Below are 21,777 nucleotides of genomic sequence, written 5' to 3' on the forward strand. Positions count from 1 at the left end.
TGAATGACTTCAGTTGCAGTTTCTTCTTTGTTTCTAACCCATAAATTTCCTCAACGAAGAGTTCACTGTAGGAAACTAGGAATTTTCTCATCCTTTACTATTTTTTGGATCTGTGTTTTAGAGCAGTTTAAAGGTATATTATTGCTAATTCTTACAATTTGGTTAATACTGTTTTCTGTAATTAGTTTGTCATGAACATATGTTCATTCATGGAAACTGCTGCCTATACGCAATGCCATTTGAGCTGAATGGGCATGAGAAATGTTAATCGCAAAATAACTATTATGTATCACGCTTAGGCACCGATCCTGCAAACACATATACATGAGCTTGGCTTTACTGTTGTAAGAAAAACAAATTTAAATGCATAGAAATTCTCAAGACAGTACAGGAGAAGTAAAGTCATGTCTAAACTATTTGAGCATGTGTGTAGCTTAAGGAATGGGAGTTGTCACGTTTGATTCTTAAATATTTAATACATATTCTTAAATAAATACTTTAGTAAATGGAAGCTGAGACTGGGAAGTCCTCCTGTCAAACAAGACCACCTCTCTCTGTATGTATTATGTCCAGCATGACACTGCCCCAACTATTGGCATACTACTGGAATACAATATATCCATAATGGTAAAAAGGTTGTGTTTGCTCTTTTGTACAAATGTTTTCATTAATTATTCTGACTTTGTAGGTCAGCATTTTTGTCGTGCATTTATTTCTGTTGAAATGTAGTGTTTATATTTATTCCTGGTTATGTTTATTATTATTTCTTTCCAACAATTTGGGCCCTAGGTTTTCACTGTAATTGTAGAAGGAAATGCATATAAAATCAAGAGAAAGTTTGGATGTTGGTCTATCACTAGGATTAACAAAAGATAGATAAAATGTGAGGGTTATTTTAAGAGATACATAATAACTTACCAAACTATTAAGCATTGAAAATTCACGTTGCTAATTTTTGCCTTAAGGACGGAGTCATCTTAGGGAGATACTCTTTGTTCTGAAAAAGTATTTATGGTTAGTGTAATTAAGATTATATTCTGCGCTGTTTTAAACTTTGCAGAAGAGTATATATTGAAAGGTATATATATGTATGTTGAAAGTATCGTGTATACTGCTGATTGCAGTCCTAGCTAGGCCTTGTGTATTTTGTTTAATGTTGTTCGGTATAGCAGACCTCCCTGTAGGTGAAGGAAGTCCACCCTAGTCAGTCCCATAAAATAAGGGCCTTCATTTTTTATTATTTCCTGAAGAGAAAGAAAAGAATTGCTAAAAATAGTGTTTTTCTTTGTGAATACAGAGGAAGGATGACAAGAATTCAGGCAGGTGGCACATATGAAATTACTTTTAATTTGTAAACTGGCTAGGCTTTAAATTAGATGAGGCCCACTGTAAGGAATATTTAAGTGCTGAATTAACCGCATTTTTCTCGAGTGCGGAATGAGCCTGGTTCTGCACTTGCCTCTGCCAGGTCTCAGACCTTCGCCCGTGTGTGAAATCTCCCCGAAAGTTGCAAAGGTCCGCTCGCCTCAAGCAGCCTGCCAGATCAGCACTTTAACTACTGGTGCATACCTGCCATACTACACTGTACTTGGGGCTCCAGGGTTCTTCTTTAATTGATGGGGGCCCACAGCCGTCCTTACAATCCCTGCCAGTCTCCCAGCGCAGTTTGACCTGGCGGGACTGCCTACGAGCAGACCCTCCCCCTGAGAGCCAAAAACCACGATCTGTTATTATGGCGAGAGCCCCCCGAAACAGCGAGAGGCTGCTGCATACGGCTTCCTTATTATTCCTCCAGCGTCGGCACGGATTCAGGGGGAGATGCTGCACCTCCGACGGAGCCGTTGTTGGCGGCTGTGTTTTTGGTAGCGGCGATTATTATTATCGCCGCCGCCGCCGCTGCTTCCGAGCGGCCGCGGCGGCGCAGCGGCAGCGCGGGCGAGGGGAGGAAGAGCGAGACACCCCGGCGGCGGCGGCGGCGGCGGCGGCGGCGGCGGCGGCGGCGGCGGCGGCGGCGGCGGCGGCGGCGGCGGCGGCGGCGGCGGCGGCGGCGGCGGCGGCGGCGGCGGCAGTTTCCCCTTTCCCCAGCCCTGCCTCGGCGGGCGCATGCTCACTTGTGCCCGCAGCCCTGGACCATATTTGTCAGGACTACTCGAGAGACGGAGAAAAAGAGAGAGAGGATTTGGGGGGGTAAGGAGCGGCTGGTTCCGATCTGATCCGCAGCCCGCTTAGGGAGCTGCCGTGGGAAAGGCTGGTGATGGTTTTTGGTTTCTCTTCCCCCCCCCCCCCCAGGTGAAGATGAAAGTTAGGGAGAGCGCGAGAGATAAAGGGAGAGACGCACCTCCTCTCCCTCCCTTACGAAACGTAGCTGGGGAAGAGGAGGGGGGCTTCTCCCCCCCCACCTCTCGCAGGAAGGATGGAAGTTAATGCTGGGGAAAGTGGGCAAGTGACTCTCAAGTGGCTGGGGAGCGGCTGGGGCACTGGGTATCGCACTAAATAATAAGTGTATGAGTGTGAAAGAGGAACAAAAGAAAGAGAGAGGTGCCTTGTATTTCTTTTCCCAAACACATGAAGGGAGTACATGTATTATATATATGTTATATATATATTTATATACACACACGCACGCACGTATGTGTATGTACATATATATATATATATGGGGGAGGGAGCTGTCGAAATGTGTGTTTTGGCGGGGGGGGCCGGCTTTTTGGGGGGGGGGAGGGGGTTGCGCAGGGAGGGGGAAGGGAAGGGGAGAGACATTTTGCAGACTTGCCCCACCAATGAGCTTGTCAGTTGGCTCCATTTAATGACACTTACGGGGCACCGCCGCGCTGTCGGGAACAATGTGGATGTGGGTGCCGCCGCCGCCGGGGCTTGGAGCGGCGGCGGCGGCGGCGGCGGCGGGGCGCGCGCGGGCGTGCGCGCATGAATGTGCGTGTGTGCATATGTGTGTGTGTGGGGGGGTGTGCGTGTGTGTGCGCGCGTGTGCGCGCGTGCGAGAGACGGAGGGAGGGAGCGGGAGCTCGCCGCGATCCGCGTCCCCCTTCCCCAGCCCCTGCTCTTTGTTCCGCGCACACTGAAGGAAGAAGTGCGGGCTGCGAGGGGGCAATGCGCAGTGGAGAGGGGTGTGAGGAAAAAAAAGGCCTTTTTTTTTTTTCTTCCCCCCCCCCCCTTTCAGTCGGAAGCGGCGAGAGGTGGCGGCTGCCGGGATATACCGGTTGAATGTGCCGTGTAGTCAGTCAGTCCGCTTGTGCGAAGGCCTATGCAAAGGCGCAGCGGAGAGAGTTTGTATTTTCCGTCGCTCCTGCACTTTGTGTGATCGTGTGTGAGAGATATTTAAAATATAATCATCTCCCAATTTCCGCCATTTTGGGGAAACTTTGCACAGACATACACATACTTAAAAAAAAAAAAAGCTCCTAGCATGTTTTTTTTTTTTTTTAAAGAGGCGAAAAAGTCTTTTGCTTGAGTGCTCAGTTCCTGCCTGTGTATGGTGTGTGCGCCTCACTCTGCGGTAGACATGTGAGCAGGGTGGGGAATGGCTCCTGCCCGCTGCGGGGCTGCGCGCGGCCGGCGCCGGGGCTGCCTCCTGTCACTCTCCAAGCCCGCGCGGATTTGTCTCGCCGGGCTTCGCCGGAGGATGGCTCCGGGGTGCCCGAGGTGTGCGCTGAAGTGCGCGCACACACACACACACACACACACACGTGTATGCATGTTTTGCGGAGGCGGTGGGGAGGGGGAGAAAGAGGCGAGAGCGAGCGAGGGAATTGGATACGGCTTCTCTCTTTAAGTTGTGTGCTCTCGCCTGAACTGTAGATACGGGGCGTGTATGTGTGTGTGTGTGTGTGTGTGTGGAGGGGGGGGTGGTGTCCCCCTGCACACGCACGCACGCACCCCCCCGCTCTGCCCTGCTCGCTGTCTGCAGCCGGTGCATTTATAACAACAGGATATGGACACACTTGTTCTCGCTAACGTGCGCGAGGCGGTGTGTTTTTGGCGGGGGGAGGGGAGCGGCGCGGGCGCGCGGGGGGGGGGGGGAAGGCGCTCCTGCCGCGCGAGCGTCCGCCCGCCCTCCGCCCGCCTCGGGAATGAGCGTTGGAGAAAGTCGGTTGGGGCGGCAGCGCCCGGCGCGGGGGGTGCCGGGCAGCGACGTTGCGGGGCCGCGCTGAAGCCCTCCTCCCCACCCCCATTTTTTCTTTCTTTTTTTCTCTTTTTTTTAAATTTTCTCTCCTCCCCCCACCCCCCCACCCCGGTCGGAGCGGACGCACACGAGAGCGTGAGAGAAAAAGTTGTAGAGCGGGGCTGGGTGCTGCCGTGCCGGCGCTGGAGGCTGAGGCTGTGGGTATGCGCTACCGAGCGGGGACGGGCGGGGGCGAGCCCTCGGGGGAACCGAAATTTACCTCCCCCCCCCCCCCCACCTTCCTTGGCGAAGCGGGGAGGGGGGGAGGAGGAGGAGGAGGAGGAGGGAGTCATTTCCCTGCCGACGGATGCCTGGAGATGGGCGGCGAGCGGCCGAGGAGCAAATCCCCGCAGTCCCCTAGGAAAAAAAGAGAGCTCGCCCCCTCCCCTCGCTGGGGGAGGGGATGAGGGAGGCCAAGGTATTAAAAAAAAAATTGTTGTTTTTTTTTTTTTTCCTGCCACTCGGAGACAGCCTCCTTTTCCCGGATCCCGTCCCCGTCTTCAGGAGGGTGGGAAAAAAAGGAAAAAAAAAAGAAGAAGGACCCGGTAAACAAGCAGAGTCCCTCTCTAGTTGTGCAACTTCCTCAGGAACACTTAACACCCAGTTCCTCCCCCCCCCCCCGGCGCGCACACACGCAGGCACCGCTGCGCGGCCGCGCAGCCCCGCGGCTCCTCCGCCCCGGGCACGCGGGGAGGGAGAGACCGCCACCACCCCCCACCCACCCCCGCCTTAATGGCTTAAAAAAAAGAAAAAACCAGCAGGAGTGAAATGGAACCGACTTGAGAACCGCTTTTCCTCTGCCCCCCCACTCCCCCCCCGCCGCCGCCGCCCCTGTCAGGGCTGGCGGGTCTGCGGCCGTCGCGACGCCGGGAAGGTGTACGCGAACGCTTTTGTCTGCCTGATTTCTGCCTTAGTTTTCCGAAGATATGGACCTGAGCTCGGTATTTCTCTAGAAAGTTTCAAGTGCAGCAAAACATGCCACAAAACTGGCCAAGGAGGGACCTCTGCTGGTAGGCCGCGGGCAGCCGGCGCCGGGCAGCGCCCGCCTCCCGCCCGGCCTCACCTCGGGCGTCTCGCAGAGGGTAGCGCGGACCCTCGGCGGGGCCTTGGGGGCGGCGGCTTTCCCGAGGGGCATATTTCTGCTGCTCCGCGGTGTGCAACCCAAAGCCTTGCTTGCTGAGCGGTGGAGTTTGGTTTCTGTGATTTGCCCAGCTTGAAGAGAGTACATGATTTTGAGGCCCATGAGTAACACTTCCTGGAAATTAGGCCCCTCAGGATGCACTAGTCTCCTTCAATAGCCTTTTTTTCATAGCTTTGTAAAATTACCTGTGCCTAATAATGTATTGTGGATGAGCTATATAACTAAGTGTAACATGAGTTATATTTTCAGCTTACATTAAGTTTATTTTTTGTGCTTGCCTTGGACAGTTAGGCTGATCGTTTCTGCTTTTTGTTTCTACTCAAGGATCAACACTATAGTGAGGGCTAAAAATAAGGTGGTAAGTGTATAAATAAAACTAAGATACGAAAATTTCAATTTCTGTTGCTTAAGGAAATTGTGTGTGCTCAAAATCATTGCAGAATTTTCTTAATGTAAATGTAAAAGCTGTTTAGGAAGCTGATTCTTTTCGTTGAGGGAATTATCTCATTCCCAGAAGCTTATGTGATTAACATCTGTAAGAGAGAACCTCACTGAAACTAGCGGTTGCAGGCAGTAAAGCACTCTATTTAAATCTTGATGGTGCAAGGTAATCGGTTTTCCTTAGTGTGATGTCAGCAGCTTTGACTATGGTCTAGTTGATGTTTTAATGAAGGAAGCTGACAGATAAGCAGCAGAAACAATCATTTTATTGGATGATTTTTGCTGTGAATTGGGTGATAGTTAATTTTGCTTTAATTAGTTTTCTATGAATGTATTTCGTGTTATTTCAGTTCAATAAATTTGTCTAGAGTGTTGCTTTTAAGAGTTCTAATAACTTATGATTACGTGATGAATGCTCGTCCTCTGACTCGTTTAGTTTTACTAAGCATCACGTATTCTGTGAAGAGAGAACAGAGGGGTTTTTGACCTTTTGTGTGTTATTCCATTTACTCTTCATCTTTTTTAATACTGCTGGTAAGTAGCATGATGGAATTTAAGTGATGGGTGTGAGGAACCAGTGCTTATGTAGTATGGAGTTTACTGAAGATGAGTGGTAGTGTGTACGTAGTCATGGCTTATTACCGCTTGAAGAGTAGGATTTCCCATCATAATGAGAAGTATGAGCTTTTTATGAAATGGAAAGAAGGAAAAGTCCGTAAATGCCGTAACCTGCTGAGTATATTTAGGAGCTATAAAAACTTGAATTAGTTACTTGAAGACAGAGGAGCACATGGAAGTTGGTAAGACCAGGCAGAAGAGAAAGAGGAAGGTTCGATGAATCAAACAGAAGTAACATTTACATGTACGTGTGAATTAACCGAGGAGCTAATTTCTCTTTAAAAATGATAATTCTGAAAAGGTGAGGTGAAATTCAGTGTGAAGATTTGGCACAGCACAGTTCTTCTCAAAGAGGTGTCTGCACAGGGGAGGAGTAGAGGCACAAGTGGAAAAAAAAAGGCAGAAGTTTTCTGTGACTTTCTGTGCCTGGTTCAAAGCATTAAGAGAAACTAAGAAATGGGATATCAGGGTTGTTTACTCAGGTCTTACTGTCTGATTAACTTAAATCTGAATTCAGAACTGCACAGGTGCTAACAGAATACGCAAGTCATTAAAGTGGACTGCAGAGGAAGTATTTTTTCTAAGCGAGGTACAAGTTCTTTGTGACAAGACAGAAGTTGTCAGTGATAAATTTCATTAGATGAGTCGGATAGCTTTGGAATTGGATAATTATTGTTATTAGAGTTTTCTGTGGATATTTGAAAATGACGTAGTAGATGAAGGCTGTGGGTAACTTTGTAAATGTTACCCAGTTCCTAGCAGTGGTCCAGCAATACCAGTGTTAGCTTACCGGCAGAGACCAGATTCAGGTGAAAGCATCATAAGGCTTCTCAAGCACTAGTGCAGAATTACTGTTATCAAAGAACAGATTCCGTGTATGAGGAAAAAAACTTTAAGCTGATCTACTGGAAAGCAGGAACAGACGTATGCAGTGCCCCTGGAGAATCTAGCAGAGAAACGAGTAGCAACAGCTAAAATAAGAAGAAATAATATTAAAGGCATATCATCAGTAGGAAGTCTGGTTCGTTTACTGCTACACGTGTTAAGAATGGTGAAGAATTTTAAATTTAGGTCCTTTGTGACTACAATGCCAACCTATATATCTTATCTTTAAAATAACTATTTTGTAATAAACTTTGTGAGTAACAGGCAAAGTAGTGAAATTGACGTTGCTCAAACAGCTCTTGAGTGCACAGAATAGAAAAATGGCAAATCTGGTAAAATATTTTTTAAACTACAGTATGAATAATGAAATTTGAAAGGAAATGTGTGATCTGCAGATACTTCTTACGATAAAAATATATTATTAAATAGGTATAAAACAATGTGCATATTAAAATGTGGTGGATGGCCTCAAAGCATGTTACCAGTTTCTGCACTGTGGTTGTCTTCTTCAAGTAAAGAATCAGCTGCAAAAAGATTAAATGGAAGAGAGAGGCAAGTGTGCAGTATACTCAGCTCAAACCAGATGATTGTGGGAAGGAAAGCTGGACTCACCATGATAGCTTTACAGTGAATAGCAAGTAAGTCTTTTTCCTTGTACCGCCGTTCTGCACAACAGTTGGCTTAAGTTTTGCTTTGCCTTCAGTGTCATGATGAACCTAGCTTAATACAAAGTCTGTCTAAAACAGAAAAGGGAGCTTAGGTTGCGAAGGATAATTCTCCTTTGTGTGGCTTGGGGGTATAATGATTCAGCCCTGATATTTTTCACTTTATTCTGTGATAAAGGGAATAAAAATGAAAATGAGCATCCATCCGTCTACTGTCTAGAAGTTAGAGCACTCTATTTGCTGCTCTGATACACTGAATTGCCCCCATCTGATCCACTTCATTTTCCCTATGTGTTATAAATGTCCCACCTATCTGTAGATATCTGCAGATACTACACTAAGCAGTCTCCTTCTTGGACCTGACCAAAACAGCTATGAGCAACGTTAGGACAAAAAGCTGGGCTGGGGCCTACTCTTGTTCCTTTGTTTCTGAACATCTCTCAGCACTGGCATCTCCCAGCTCCATGGGTGTCTTTGAGGAACAGGGAACATCGCTAGGATGTCTGAGGACATCACCTCCCATATTTGATGCTCTCATTTCACACCTTGCACCGTTTGTTTAGACCACTTCTGGCTCTGTTTGTCCTATTTTTCTCTTTTCTAGCAAGAGTTGTTAGTTGGGGAAGGGAGCAGGCACAGGCTTGTTCTCTCCTGGAACGAATCTACTGGGCACTCCTGTCACGGTGGTTTCAGGAATCCTAAAAAATAAAATAAAAGTACACACGAATGCAAAAAGGAGTGCACATGCTTATTCACAGATGGATTCTGCTGATCCAGTAGTACTGTCTAAGGGCTTTACTTTTGAAATCTCCTCTCTTTGCTGTTGAGTGACCCCGTATTGAATTGGGCACGTTCTGGTGAGAAATTGTATGTACTACTACCTTGCACACGTCATAGATGGCATCTTAGATTTTCAAAACTTAGGTAGGTGTCAGGTAATTTTTTAAAGCCCTGACTGAAAGAAAAAATCCTTCTATTATTACTTTTTGACATACTTAGTACATAACCCTGTAATTATTTCAAAAAATACTTGTAGGTTTAGTTGGCATATTCTCTTCTATTTCTTAGCTTTAAGTCTTTAAATAGAGAATCTTCCACCAGATTAAATTATCTAATTTTTAATGCTGTTATTCTCGTTAAGTATCAGTTCTGTGAAGTATTCACTTATTGTTGAGCCAGTTGGTAAAAATGAATGGTTTTCTAAAGGATGCGTCTAATCTTCTTTCATAAGCTTGTTTATTTTAAGACATTTATTAAATATGTCTAAAACAAGGTTAATGTTGAAACATGAAAACGCAGCACACAGCTTTAAAACACTCCTCTATATATGTTACAGCTTATGGCTGGGAAGACTGAGATACAGTTATGTCCCTAATAGTGGATTTTGGATGAGGCTTTTGGAATATGAATGTTCCACGTTCTTATTTTGTGTCCTTACCTTCACATCAGATGGCATTCAGTGATAGGCATAGGTACAGTATTGTAGTAGTACTCCCCATATTAATTCAGTATTTTTACTACGTTCCTAGAGTTGTGTATGATAGCAAGAGGCGTTATTATAAAAGGAGTTCAGTTATACTAGTTCAGAGAACCACACCAGAGCTTTAAAGATGAAAGTGGAAATGAGTAGATAAGGCATTCCGTAGTTTTCTTTGTTCTGTGATTTAGATGTAGATACTGTAATGCTTTCATCCTTTTTTAATTCCTCATTGCTATAGTGATTTAATTGGTCTGCTTCTTCCTCCTCATTGTCCTTAGCAGTGGGATATAGACCTATCAACCTTGATCTTTCATCTGTTCAAACTCAGCAAAGCTGGAAACTGGTACTTTGTTAAATGTGGCAGCTTTGGGTAAATTCACTTCAATCTGTATTGCCCCATTACCTTTTCATCCCTACACAGAACAGTTTGGAAGGCTGCAAAGAGGACCAGTAGGTGAAAGTACAGATTGTGCCTTTAATATTGAGTTTAATTTTAGAAAAAAAACAAGAGTACCTTGTCAAACAACAGAATACACCATTGCTACTCATTATTACCCGATGAAAGCTTTCTTAGGTGCAATTAAGTTAAAATTTCTATGGTTTTCTTGAGAGAAATGTGCACGGTACGGTTCTATTATTAGTATTTTATTTTGACTTTCACAGTTTACATCCTGCGTAAGTAGTCTAGGCTGTAAGTTTCCCCCATCCCCCATCATTTTTTGGCAAGTGATTCTGTTACAAAATGTTTATATGATGAGAGAAGCTCTATCAGAAACTCCAGAATGTGATATAGCGGCTGTCTGCTGCTTCTCGCTCTGTGGGACAGCGACCACTGCAAGAAAGCGTTTCCCCACAGTCTTCAAAGTCTCTTCCCATTTTTTGGTCATTCTTTCTGCAGAGCAGAAGCCATTAGAACGTTTTCTGTAATAAATACACCACAGCATAGTTGAGTGCAGTGTTCTTTAAATGGGATGGTAATTTAAGATTACTTAGAAACTTTAGTTAATACAGAGTGAAGCTTTGTGTTTGCTTAGCCAGACTACTCATGAGGAACACATTACACCAGTGTGCTTAAACAGCATCTTTTATGTCCTTAAAATTTCATGGATTTCTGGGTAAATCCAATTTTTCAGCTAGTCCATAGCAGTTGAGGTAGGTCTTGTGTTTCTGAGAGGATGCCTACATCTCTGCCATGATGTTGCAGTTTAGTTCGGTGTAAGCCTGCTTAGGTTGGTATATTATAGTGCTGAAGACTGGATTCTTAGGACGGTCTAGAGCTCAAGTGTGCTACTTTCTTAAGTCAAATAGAGATTGTCCAGGTTGAATTTCAGGAGGTGCTATAAGCTGGAGTGATGCATTTTGCTTGGGAGGGATTTTAGACGGTGAGTTGTATGGGTTTGAGAGTTTTTCAATTTACCCTAAATTTATTTAGATTTATTGATATATTAAAAGTGAATTTTTGTACATTGGTGGTAGGGTTTTCAATATGTTCACACAGAGAAAAACTAAAATTAGAGATAGAAAAGAACTAAAATTAGAGATAGAAAAGACTCATTCAGTTTTGTTCTTCTTCAAATTTGTTTTGTGACGTCTATAAAGTTTTGTAAAAAAAAAAAAAAACTCCTGTAGGCACAGGTAGCTATTTTCTCCATCTCTGAACCCGACCTGTCATACAAAATGAAGAGGAATGCAGAAGCCTTCACCGTCAGCAGTGGTTACTGATTGAGGTCCTGCTTCTGTCATGTTGTTGACAAGGTATAGGGGCTGTATTGTAACAAAAGTACTAGTGGATTAAGGTGTTGCTCAGGGTGGTAAAAACTTTAGAATTCTGCTATAAATGAAGAAGAAATCATGCAGAAATATAAAGGAGTTCACACTGCAAACACAAAATGAGAGTAATGTCTATCTATAATGTTCAATTGATGGCTATAATTTTTCTACTGCAAAAATAGAAAGTTGAATATTTTTCACACAACAGTTAATAATTAAGTGTTTTCTCCTCAAACTTTAAGTCAGAAGCCTCTGGTAGATCTGAGTTTACTTCTGCTGGGGTTGCATCTTTTTCTATCATCTGCGAGTAATACAGTGAACGCATTTCACTTAATCTTTTTTGTGGAAATTCCAGATATTGAGAGAATATTAACAAATATTTGCAGAGAGTAGGTTTTGTGGGTAGAATTTTTAGAGATAAAAAATTAGATTTTAGAAACTGGGGTCAAACAGCTGGGGAAACTGCCTGCCTGTTTGAATTTCAAATACTGATACTTGCAGCCAAAGTTTGCAAGCGGTCTGCAGGCTGAGTATGAGGCTTGGAAAGTATTTGTTGAAAAAGTTCAAAAAGTGTAAATTTCAAAAGAAATAAGCTTTTGGTGAAATAAGCTTTTCAACTGTTAGGTGTAGCACAGCAGTCCTTAACAAGGAAAATAATTGAGTCAAACTTCATGTTGAATAAATACTAAATTAGGTGCCAGCCCACAAATTTAAAGATCTCTGGGTTTGTAAAAAGTAGAAAGGAAGAACTTAGCAATAGTCACAAATGGCTGCTAAAAACATTTACAGTTCAGCACAACTGATGTCGTATTTGTGATAGTGACAGGAGTTGTATAATTGTATTGCTTGTGCAAATGATTGGAGATAAATTCTTACAACAGAGAAGGAGGTCCAAGTCTACTATTTCTAATGGTAAACAAATATTTTCTGCTCTGCTTTCACTGCAGTGAAACAGAAGGATACAGTAAAATAAAGTCTTCCAAAACAGCTGTTTCTCTGGTGTGTATATGCTTGTCTATATGTAAATACATTTTAGAAATAAATAACGAATATTTGGTGAGCCTATATGGTGACAGACAAGGAGTATTTGTATGTTCTGAGTCAGACAATGAAAGTGAAGGACTTTCAAATTCAATTTGAAATTTTAATTTGGACTGGAATGAAGTATGTTACCAGATATTAAGGGAAACCAGTTATTTTAATCAGTTCTTACGATGTTTATTATAGGCATGTGTTTATGCCTTTCATTCCCTAGAATATGTTTTTCTTACATATTTCTAGGATGTGTTTGCCCAACGTCAATCTTTTTGCAGCTTGAAATTATTTATTTCTCTTCAGTTCAGCTCATTAATAAGTAGTGTATAAAGTAGATACTATTTTCTACGTTTTTCAAAGACTTGCTGTTGTTTTATTACATTAGTTTTTATTATCAGCATAGTTCTGTACATTGTAAGTGTGTTGAGGGATTTGATACTAGTCTATGCATTTCAAAGTGCATTTGAAGAAATGTCCAGTGATTTGAGCATTAAACTACTTTAATTTACAGGTAAAGCCTTTATATATATATATATATTTTTTTTTTTTTTCTTTTTAGTACATGCATCATGAATGAATCTGCCTCTAGTGGGAATGGACAAGAGTTTGATGTATTTAGTGCTATGGACTGGAAAGATGGGATAGGTACTTTGCCAGGAAGTGATCTAAAGGTAAGATACGTAACTTCTTAATAAGTGAAATAACAACTTTATATGCCAAAAGAATGTATTACAAGTTGGTGTGTAGGTATCTGCTTTTATGAATAAAACATGCAGCTCTGAGTTAAGAAACTGTAGCCTGTTAGCTTTTAGCTCTGGAGTTTCTTGATTCAGTTTCTGGTGCTGGCAAAGACAACAGTCATTCCCGTAGGAAGGCATAAACGAGCACTGCCTCACTATTAGGACAGAAGTAATCAAGTGCACAAAATCCAAGACGTCTCAGAAGTTAGTGTGTAAAATCAGTCCTCTTAAAGTATAATACTAACTAAAAATTTTTTACAGTCACTGACACTTAAGTCTCATGTTCATAGTACTTTTTTTTTTCTAAGAATAGTTTATTTTTCTGTACCTTTGTCATGTGGGTGTCTTAAAGCACCCACAGATATTAAAGTAATACATATATTGATGTTTTAAAATAAACTGTTTATTTATCTGATACTTTTTTACAGTGTCCTCAGAAGGTATTCAGCTGTTTTAAGTAAAAACGCAGCTTCGATATTGGAGACTTTCTTGCACTTATTTCTCGTTGGTTAAAGTCAATATTTTCGTATAATTCTATTTATATTAACACTGATAGACTCTTTTCATAGTTTAATTTTTAAATAAAATCTCACAAATTCTTTTAAAAAGAATTGTAGTTCTTAAGGAACTTTTATATACCTTAGTGCCTAATACAATTTATGTTGTTGAAGTGAAGAATCAAGAAATGTTTAAAATACAGGACAGATACATTGCAAGTGTCTTTTTTAGAGTCACAGAATCATAGAATAAAATCACAGAATAATTTTTTTTGGAAAGGACAGCAGGAGACCATCCAGTCTGGCCCTCACTTAGAACAGGGCCAATTTAGATCAAGTTGCTCAGAGCCAGGTCCTGTAAAGGTTTGGTTATCTCCAGCAATAGAGATTGCACAAACTCTCTGGGCAGCCTGTTCCAGAGTTTGACCAATCTCATAGTGAAATTCTTCTTTCTGTTGTTACTTAATTGGAATTTCCTCTTTTGCAACTTGAGTTGGTTGCCTCTTGTCCTTTTACATTGCACCTCCAAGAAGAACTGGCTCCATCCTCTTTATAACCTACCACTAGAGTAGTTAAAGGCAGCAGTAAGATCTCTCCTTATGTTCTTAAGACTGAGCAAACCCAATTCCCTTAGTCTCTCCTTGTACGTCATGTGCTCCAGCTCCAAAATGATTTGGTGGCCATCTACTGGCGTTGACTCAGAAGGTCTTTGTCTCTCTCGAGCTGGACGCAGCACTCTATATATGGTCTCACCAGTGCTGAGTATAGAGGGGAATAGTGACTGCACTTGAAGCGCTCACTAGCCTTTTGCTAGTGCAGCCTGGGATACATTTGTCCTTCTTTGTCACAAGGGCACATTGCTGGCTCACGTTCATCTTGCCCACCAGGATCTCCGGGTCCGTTCCTGCAAAGTGGATTTCAGCTAGTCAGCCTTCAGCTTGTGCTGTTGCGTGGGGTTATTCTGTCCCAGGTGCAGGACTTTGCATTTGCTTTCGTTGAAATTTATGAGGCCTCGTTAGCCCATTTCTTCAGCCTGTCAAGGTCCCTCTGAATATCATCCGTGCCCTCCAGTGTATCAGCCACTCCCTCCAATTTGGTATCCTTGATAAATTTGCTTTTGCTGCTGAGGTACATATAGAAGCCGTTCTTGTTGCCCTCCCCTTGTTTCAACTACAGCTGAGCTAATTCCTAATACAACTGCAGCTGAGCTAATTTCCTAATTCCATCACTGTATTCTTGGGCAATATTTCTGTACACCTTCTCTCTGTTACCATTCCCCGCTCTTACCTTCTGCATGCTTCCTTTTCCTTTTGAAGTTCCCTGTTCATCCATGCGGGCCTTCATCCACATTTACTTGACTTCTTGCATGTTGGCATGGCCTATTTTTGCACTGTGAGGAGGTTGTCCCTGGAGATAACCAGATCTCTAGGTCCCTTTACCCTTTAGGGCAGCCTCCGAAGTAGATCTCTGAACAAGCTAAAATCTGTTCTCCTGAAGTTCAGTGTTGTTCTGGTATTTGTCTGGCTCACTCCTCTGAAGATTTTAAACTTCACCGTGTCATGGTTACTGCTGCCAAGGCTGGCATCAGACTTCACATCCCTGACCATTTCTTCTGCATATTTTAATAAGTTCAGGCTTTTTAAATTCCTTTTTATTTTAATAAGCCACATGCGGGCTCTGTCTTGTTTACACCCTCTCGTCACATATTTATACACGTTGATAAGATCTCCCTCAGCCATCTCTCCAGGCTCAATAATCTCAGCTCTCTCAGGCTTTCCTCATATGACAGATGCACCAGTCCCTTAATCATCTTTGTGGCCCTTCAGTGGACTCGCTGCGGTAGGCCTCTGTCTCTTGTACTGGGGAGGGGTCAGAGTCAGGTATCAAGCCTCTGTTCTTAGCCGTGCCATGAGTTTTTATGTCTGCATAGTCAAAAAGTCTTAAAATAGTTAATATTTCTTGAATGCTGCTTTGAGCATACAGTATGCCAGATAAATATTGAGTATTTATGGAAAATGCTAGAACTTCAAATTGTACAGGGGATAGGAAAAATTAGAAGTTGTGCATGTACAGTATGATGCACTCAAGACTGAAAAAAAGATGTTAGTATTGTGTATTAGGAGTTCTCACAAGATGTTTAAGCAAAACAGAAAACTTAAATTCCAGTAGGGTTTAAAATAGTTCGCAAATTACAGAATGCTGTTATGTGGTAGACAAGTAGTACATACTCATCTGAAATACATCAGTGCTTACCAGTTACTTCTGCATGGTGTGAATATAAATGTGAAATATTCTGGGTTTTTTTTTTTCTTTTCTCTTTTTTTCTTGAAATGCCTCTGCTGAATTCAGGCAGAAAAACCATCACTTCAAGATTTAAATATGTTCATTAAATTGGAAAAGCTGCAATAATTTACAATCACTTCCTCCCATAGTGACAGAAGGTTATGAGGTACTTCTGAAAGAACTTGCTTTCTAGTCCTTGTGTTTTAAAACTGAGCTGCCATATACTGCATGGACGAAATTTTGCTCATTGTTTCCATGCTGCCAATTGTGATGGAGCTGAAAAAAAGATATAAATAAATTTGATGTTAAGGAAATTAAGCTGAAAATACAGTTGGGCAGCTAATATGATGTAAGACCAAATGTAATAGTAGAACATGAACTGCAGAATAATGGTCAGTTAAAGAAGAGCAGCGGTAAGTATTTCCATTCAAGTCGTAAAGAAGGTGACTGTGATTCAGAATGCCATGTTTTTGAATGTGTATGTGCAACAATCCAAGACAGTAAAGTGCATCTTTTCCGTGGTCTATTCTGAAATTCCATTCAAGTTAGCTTGAGATAACCAACATTTTGAAAGCAGCTTATTTCTTCTCGCATGGTTATACAGCAGAAATATTGATGGAGTTTGAGATGATAACTAAATACACTACTTCTTCAGCGTAAAGCTAGTCCTGTTGTCATGCAATAGCAGGTGCTACACTTGGAAACCGGGGAGCCATTTCTCTCCCAAGGGAGAGGCCCTAAGAGTTTCCTCGGGAAACACCATCTACTAGGAAGCAGTTAAATTGCTACCTTCACCAGGAAGGCATTGTTTCAGAGAGAAGCTTGATTCCTTCCAGGCAAGCTGAGGAGAGGGAGTGCAGGGAAGCAAGGCAGAATAGACATTCTCTGACCATGTGTGAGCTCCAGGAGATGAACCTACTGGCCTGGTCTTTTTCCACGTGGAACATTAACTTTCTCCTGTTGCAGTCTAATCTTCATTGCCATAGATTTTTGGTTAAAACCTTGCATTGTAATGAAATATGATTTTACCTTTTTATTAAAAAAAAAGAAAAAAAAAGAAAATTTTATTTAAAATGCTAAGACTATAAAGTCAAGTTAAGGAATGTCAGAGTTAAGCTTGCCATTGGTCTTTAGTTGGTCATCCTCATGTGTGTGAATGATACAGTCTTCAATTACGTGATCACACGCTATTTTACCGTAATGTCTCCCGCACAGAAGAAGTAGGACTAAAATGTGATTGTTTAGTAAATAGTGGTTTTCTGTGGCCTGATTTGCTGTAGGTGCTGGAAGCCTTGTAAAGATCTGGGCAGAGGTTTTCAGGAAGAAAAAGAATAATCCTGTGGTTAATGCAGGTAAATCCCACACAGGAAAGCTTAGTTCTGCACTTCCTTCTACCACAGTCTTCCTGTGTGGTGTGAACAAATCACTTAAACCAGAATTTTGGCAGGCTGCCATTCCTTTTTTATGTGTCATTTGTTTGGGTTCCCCCTTGAGATACTAGTGTCTGATATTTAGAAATAATCTGGCTGAACTAATCTGGAGCCAGAGGTGCTCTGTAGGTAAAGTTCTGGATCAATAAGCATAGTCTTGGCAGTTGGGAGACCTTGACTTCTGACTGTGCCACTGATTTCTGTGTTACCTTATGCAAGCGTCTTTGTTTCTAGTCAAATGGGAGTAGTAAGACAGACTGAGTTTGCAGTGGAGAGAAATTTACTGAGAAGCCCTCTAGTACTAGGTTAGTTCTTGAGCAGTCTGTGGAGGGGAAATTGGAAGAGACTGGGGAAGGTCTTGGTAAGGGAATGTTTACTGATGATACCTAAGCTTTCAATTTAGAATTGATAACAAGACTCTTCCTTTTTCTACTTATTTTGGAAGGTTGTAATCCTTTCAGCCTTTTCCTGCTTGTGCCTTTCCAGGTAGCAAGACCCTTTCCTTTTGGGTACAAATTGTTATCTGTCCTTTGTTACTTCAGGATTAGCCTATTGCAGTGTTACTGAAGCATCTTAAAATCAGTTGAAGATTGATTGAAGTTTTTGACTTTCTTGTTGAGAGCATCCTGCCAGAAGCGAATGATTCCAGTGACAGGGGATCTGAACTGCCCATTGATCTTGATTTGAAATTTAATCTCTGTTGATTATGATTCAGGGAGCCCTGAATAGCCTTGGATCCTAATTAAGTTGTTTGTCTTTTGCCATACTTGTCAGAGCAGGAGTGTGCTTCTTGGATCCTTTCTCATAGTTAAAGAAAGAGAATAACTAGGTACAGGGACTCATTTTCTTAACCTTATTTATATGTGAAAGAATCAAAAGTTTTGTGACTAAGCAAGCTTCAGAGTTCGCATGCTTGCTAAATGCTTCAAAACAAACTGGGAAGAGAGTTCTCAGAATGATTAAGAGCTAGAAAAATATATTTTTATTTTCTTTTGTAAAAGACTGAGAACAGAGGTTTTGTTTCAGGAATTATTTTGCACTGCATTGTAACAGTAATTGTTAGAGTGCGTGGAGCTTTTTCAGGTACATGCTCTTTGGTGCTGCAATTTTTTCAAATCAAGAAAATAAACAGTCATTCTACTTTTGGATAGTGTAGAGTAAATAAAACAGGCTCTCCTAGTTGAAGAGAGAGTACAAAAATACCCAACAGCTGCCTCCTTTTCTGAATGCTGTCTAGCCCATGCCTGAGGCAGGGGTTCTGTGGAAAAAATAGTGCCTGATTTGAAGTAAAGACTGTATCACGTGCACAAAAAGCAGACTGGTTGAAAGGACAAGTTCTGACATTTTACAACCTCACTCAAATAATATTTAAAAAAATAGTTTGGGCATGAAGTAGAATGTGGTTGGACATACGATGTCTACAGATGATTCCGTTGCTCTAAAGTACCTGTAAGATGCCTAAACTGGCTTTAACTGGTATGAGCAGTCCCACTGAAATCATTAAAGAAGTTTGTGATTAAAATCAAGAATGATAATATTTGTTTGCTAGCCAGAGATTTGAGTATAGTTCTTTGAATTGCATTCTGGGATTCCCAGCCATGGGCCTTTTGACAGATTGCTGTGTAACTCTTAAGTTTACTTACCTGATATGCATGAAGAGCATACCTGTGTTTTGGATAAAGTTAATTGTGCTGGTTCATCTGAGCTAGTCCACAATCATGCTGCTGCGTGGTCAAGATAAGTTTTATTCCCAAAGATATTGCCAGAGTGCAGTAAACAATTGTGTTTTTTGCTATAGACTCCTTATTCTAATCTTGCCCAGTAGATGGTACTGTTGGCTGTATTTTGTGATTTATTTTAAAGTTGCGCATTAAGGTTCCTTTTTCTCCTCTTTTTTTTTTTTCTTTTTGCATTTCAACTATATTTCCTTTTTCTTCCTTTTACTTTCTACCTTCTCTCGTAAATAGTATTCTTACCTTGTAGAAAACAATGACAGCTTTTATTCTGGTTTGATCTCTACAGATACTGATGAGATCTTGTATGCTCCTAAAAGGGGCAGAAGTAATACTAAACTGAAATAGTCTAATCTTTGTTCCTCTGAATTAGACACTTGCAGCAGTAGAAAATTAATTTAAAACTGGATTACGTGTATTTTTTCCCTATAGGTTTGAGTTTCTAAGAATTAATCTGCAATATGGTAGAATCTTCTCATTGTTTACAAATTTATTTTTATCTCACATTGAGTCACAAATGCACTGAATATTTTTATGAACTGTTGAGCAAGATAACTGTAAGTCTTTTTAACATATAAGTCCCCCAAATAACAACTACAAAATGCCTCCCAAGCAGCATGGTAAAGCAAAGAACTTTCATTCGAAATAAAATTGTATTAGAGGTACTGGAGAATGGATGAGGGAAGTCCACCTACAGTGTTATGCTTGGTCAGATTCTGGTCCCTTTGGTTGAAAGGAAGTGAATTTCCACAGTTGAGCAGAGCCTGTGGCAGGCAGGGAATGATAGGCTGATCAAGAGAATGGAGCACCATTTTCACGAGAGGAAGCAGGAGGAGCTTATTGTGTAAAATGAAGGCCAAGGGTGCATAATTCTTTGCTTCGAATGTATACCGCGAGAGTAAGCACTAGGGAAAAGAAAGAGTTATTTAATCTACAGAACCATGTTGGCTTAAGAACAAGTGGGCGTAAACGGACTATGAATAAACGTAAATGGGAAGTTAAGAGAAGGTTTTTCAAGAAAGATTCTGTAATGGGCTTTCAGTAGAAGTCCTAGTAATAAAAAATCTGGCTACTTCTGAATTGCAGCTGAAACATTTATGAAATAGTTTGTCTGATACAGATGCCTGCAATAAACAAAGGTTTGCTCTCAATTACTTATGATACCTATTTCACTCCTGTGTAAATTTTAATCCAATTTTAATTATTAAAAAGTGTTTACGGATAGTAATTCTGATGCCTGAAGAAGAATTTAGTATGCAGACAGATGAAAATGGTTCAGGAAGTATTGGAGTGTTTGATCTTTCTTTACTAACCTTAATTTTCCTCAGTGTACTCTTAATTTGTTTGTTTAGTGGACACTGAAATGTTCCTGGGATTAAACTGACACTCATAATATTATAAGCTGAAGTCCTGGTATATCAGGGCATCATTTCCAGGGGATGTGAAAATGTATCTCAACTCTGAGTGGAAGGAATCTAGTAATGCTGAGATGGAAGCTGTGGTTTAATTCCCTTTTGATCCTTGTTGAAACTGCTAAACGTGGCAGTTCGATAAGTTTTATGTTGTATGCTTAACCACTAAGAATTGTGCTCATCCTGCCAATTCAGTTTATGATATTTTTGTGCTAAGCTGAAAGAACTTTTAATAACCTGAAGATGTATATTTTTGCCATTGCGGCTCACTGCTACATACCTTTGAAAGTGAAATTTTCTATTTAAATGTTATTTTTATTTTTGTTTATCTTATTGTAGGTTTGCTCATGAAGGCTGTTGAGATTGCTTGCTCTTTTTCTTCCTTGCCTTCTTATCTTCTAGGACCTTTGACTCCTTTGGATGGGATAGAGCGTCGTCTTCGTAACAGGTCACTAAAACTGTGCAAACAGGTGTTTGACAAAAGTCAAGTGGATTAACTTCATACTTGACAACCTTTATAATTTGTTCCCTTTTAAATGTGGAAGAGATGACAATTAAGCTTCTTCATGAGCTTATTAAAAGTACTTGGAAATGGCCTGATTTATTTCTAGCAACAGGAATTTTACTGTTTGCTTTAATGAGGACAGATAAGGCCAAAGATACCACTGAAAATCTCTTCCTTCATCCAAAGCATATTTGTATAAGTACTTATATATTTACGTAAAGGGTTTTCTGACAAAGAAACGCATTTTTACTTCTTGCAAAGCGGCTGCTGGTAGGTCTTCAGACTTTAGCTAAATGGCACCTTCTCCCTGTCTGTATTGCCTGATTGGAACTTCCAGACTATCAGGACAGCTAGAGAAATATGTGAAGGTTATAGGAAGGACTGGTCTTGTTATATTTTAGCCTGGATTGACGAAAACAGAGGAAATCTTGTGAGAGAACTTTTTACTTATTTTTTTAATGTTCTAGGTCAAACAAGTTTTTAGAAATACTGTATTTTGTCATTGACACGTAAAATACCATTCATCTAAATCCTTTTTTATCATGCTTCCCATAGTAGATGGTAGTTGGCACATTGTTCTGGTAGCTCTTACTCTGTGATGCCTTTTTGCAGCATGTTGCTCTGTACTTCTGTTTATTCCATTTCTAAGCAGTTAACCTGTGTCGTAAGTTTTTGATTTCCTTGCCTCCCCAGAGTATGACTGCTCTGACCTTCTGCATTTTTCCAGTCACCTTCTGAGAACTTACCATTTACTGTAATACTGGACTTGCAGTTTGGGAAATGGCAAGCAAAAGTAGTCCTATCTGTTACAAATTCACAGCTGAACAGGAGCTGGAGGCCCCTGATGCTCAGAGAGGCAAGGCTGTAAGTAAAAACAGGAGTTAGGGAAGTCAAACTTAGCAGTTAGCCTAAAGTGCTGTCACACTCTTCTGGGTGCTTAGACAGCAGAAGGTGGTTACATT

At 41.5% G+C, this 21,777-nt stretch overlaps 1 protein-coding gene across 11 annotated transcripts in view; it reads left to right on the plus strand.

Annotated features, from left to right (window-relative positions):
• The first annotated feature begins 2,031 nt into the window (after positions 1–2,031).
• Positions 2,032–21,777, plus strand: part of L3MBTL3 (L3MBTL histone methyl-lysine binding protein 3) — a 91,560-nt gene continuing 71,814 nt past the window's right edge. For 3 of the 11 annotated variants that reach the window (XM_068938264.1, XM_068938265.1, XM_068938271.1), the window contains exons 1-2: positions 11,041–11,165; positions 12,775–12,886. In XM_068938264.1, the coding sequence (XP_068794365.1) occupies positions 11,152–11,165; positions 12,775–12,886 (126 nt within the window). In that variant the 5' untranslated portion in view covers positions 11,041–11,151. Of the gene's footprint in view, positions 2,188–4,222; positions 4,343–4,455; positions 4,599–7,783; positions 7,904–11,040; positions 11,166–12,774; positions 12,887–21,777 lie in introns of those variants that run through there. The other 8 variants (XM_068938267.1, XM_068938272.1, XM_068938266.1 and 5 more) reach the window with 7 other exon arrangements.

This window comes from Struthio camelus, chromosome 3, assembly GCF_040807025.1.
Source record: "Struthio camelus isolate bStrCam1 chromosome 3, bStrCam1.hap1, whole genome shotgun sequence".
Lineage (NCBI taxonomy): Eukaryota > Metazoa > Chordata > Aves > Struthioniformes > Struthionidae > Struthio > Struthio camelus.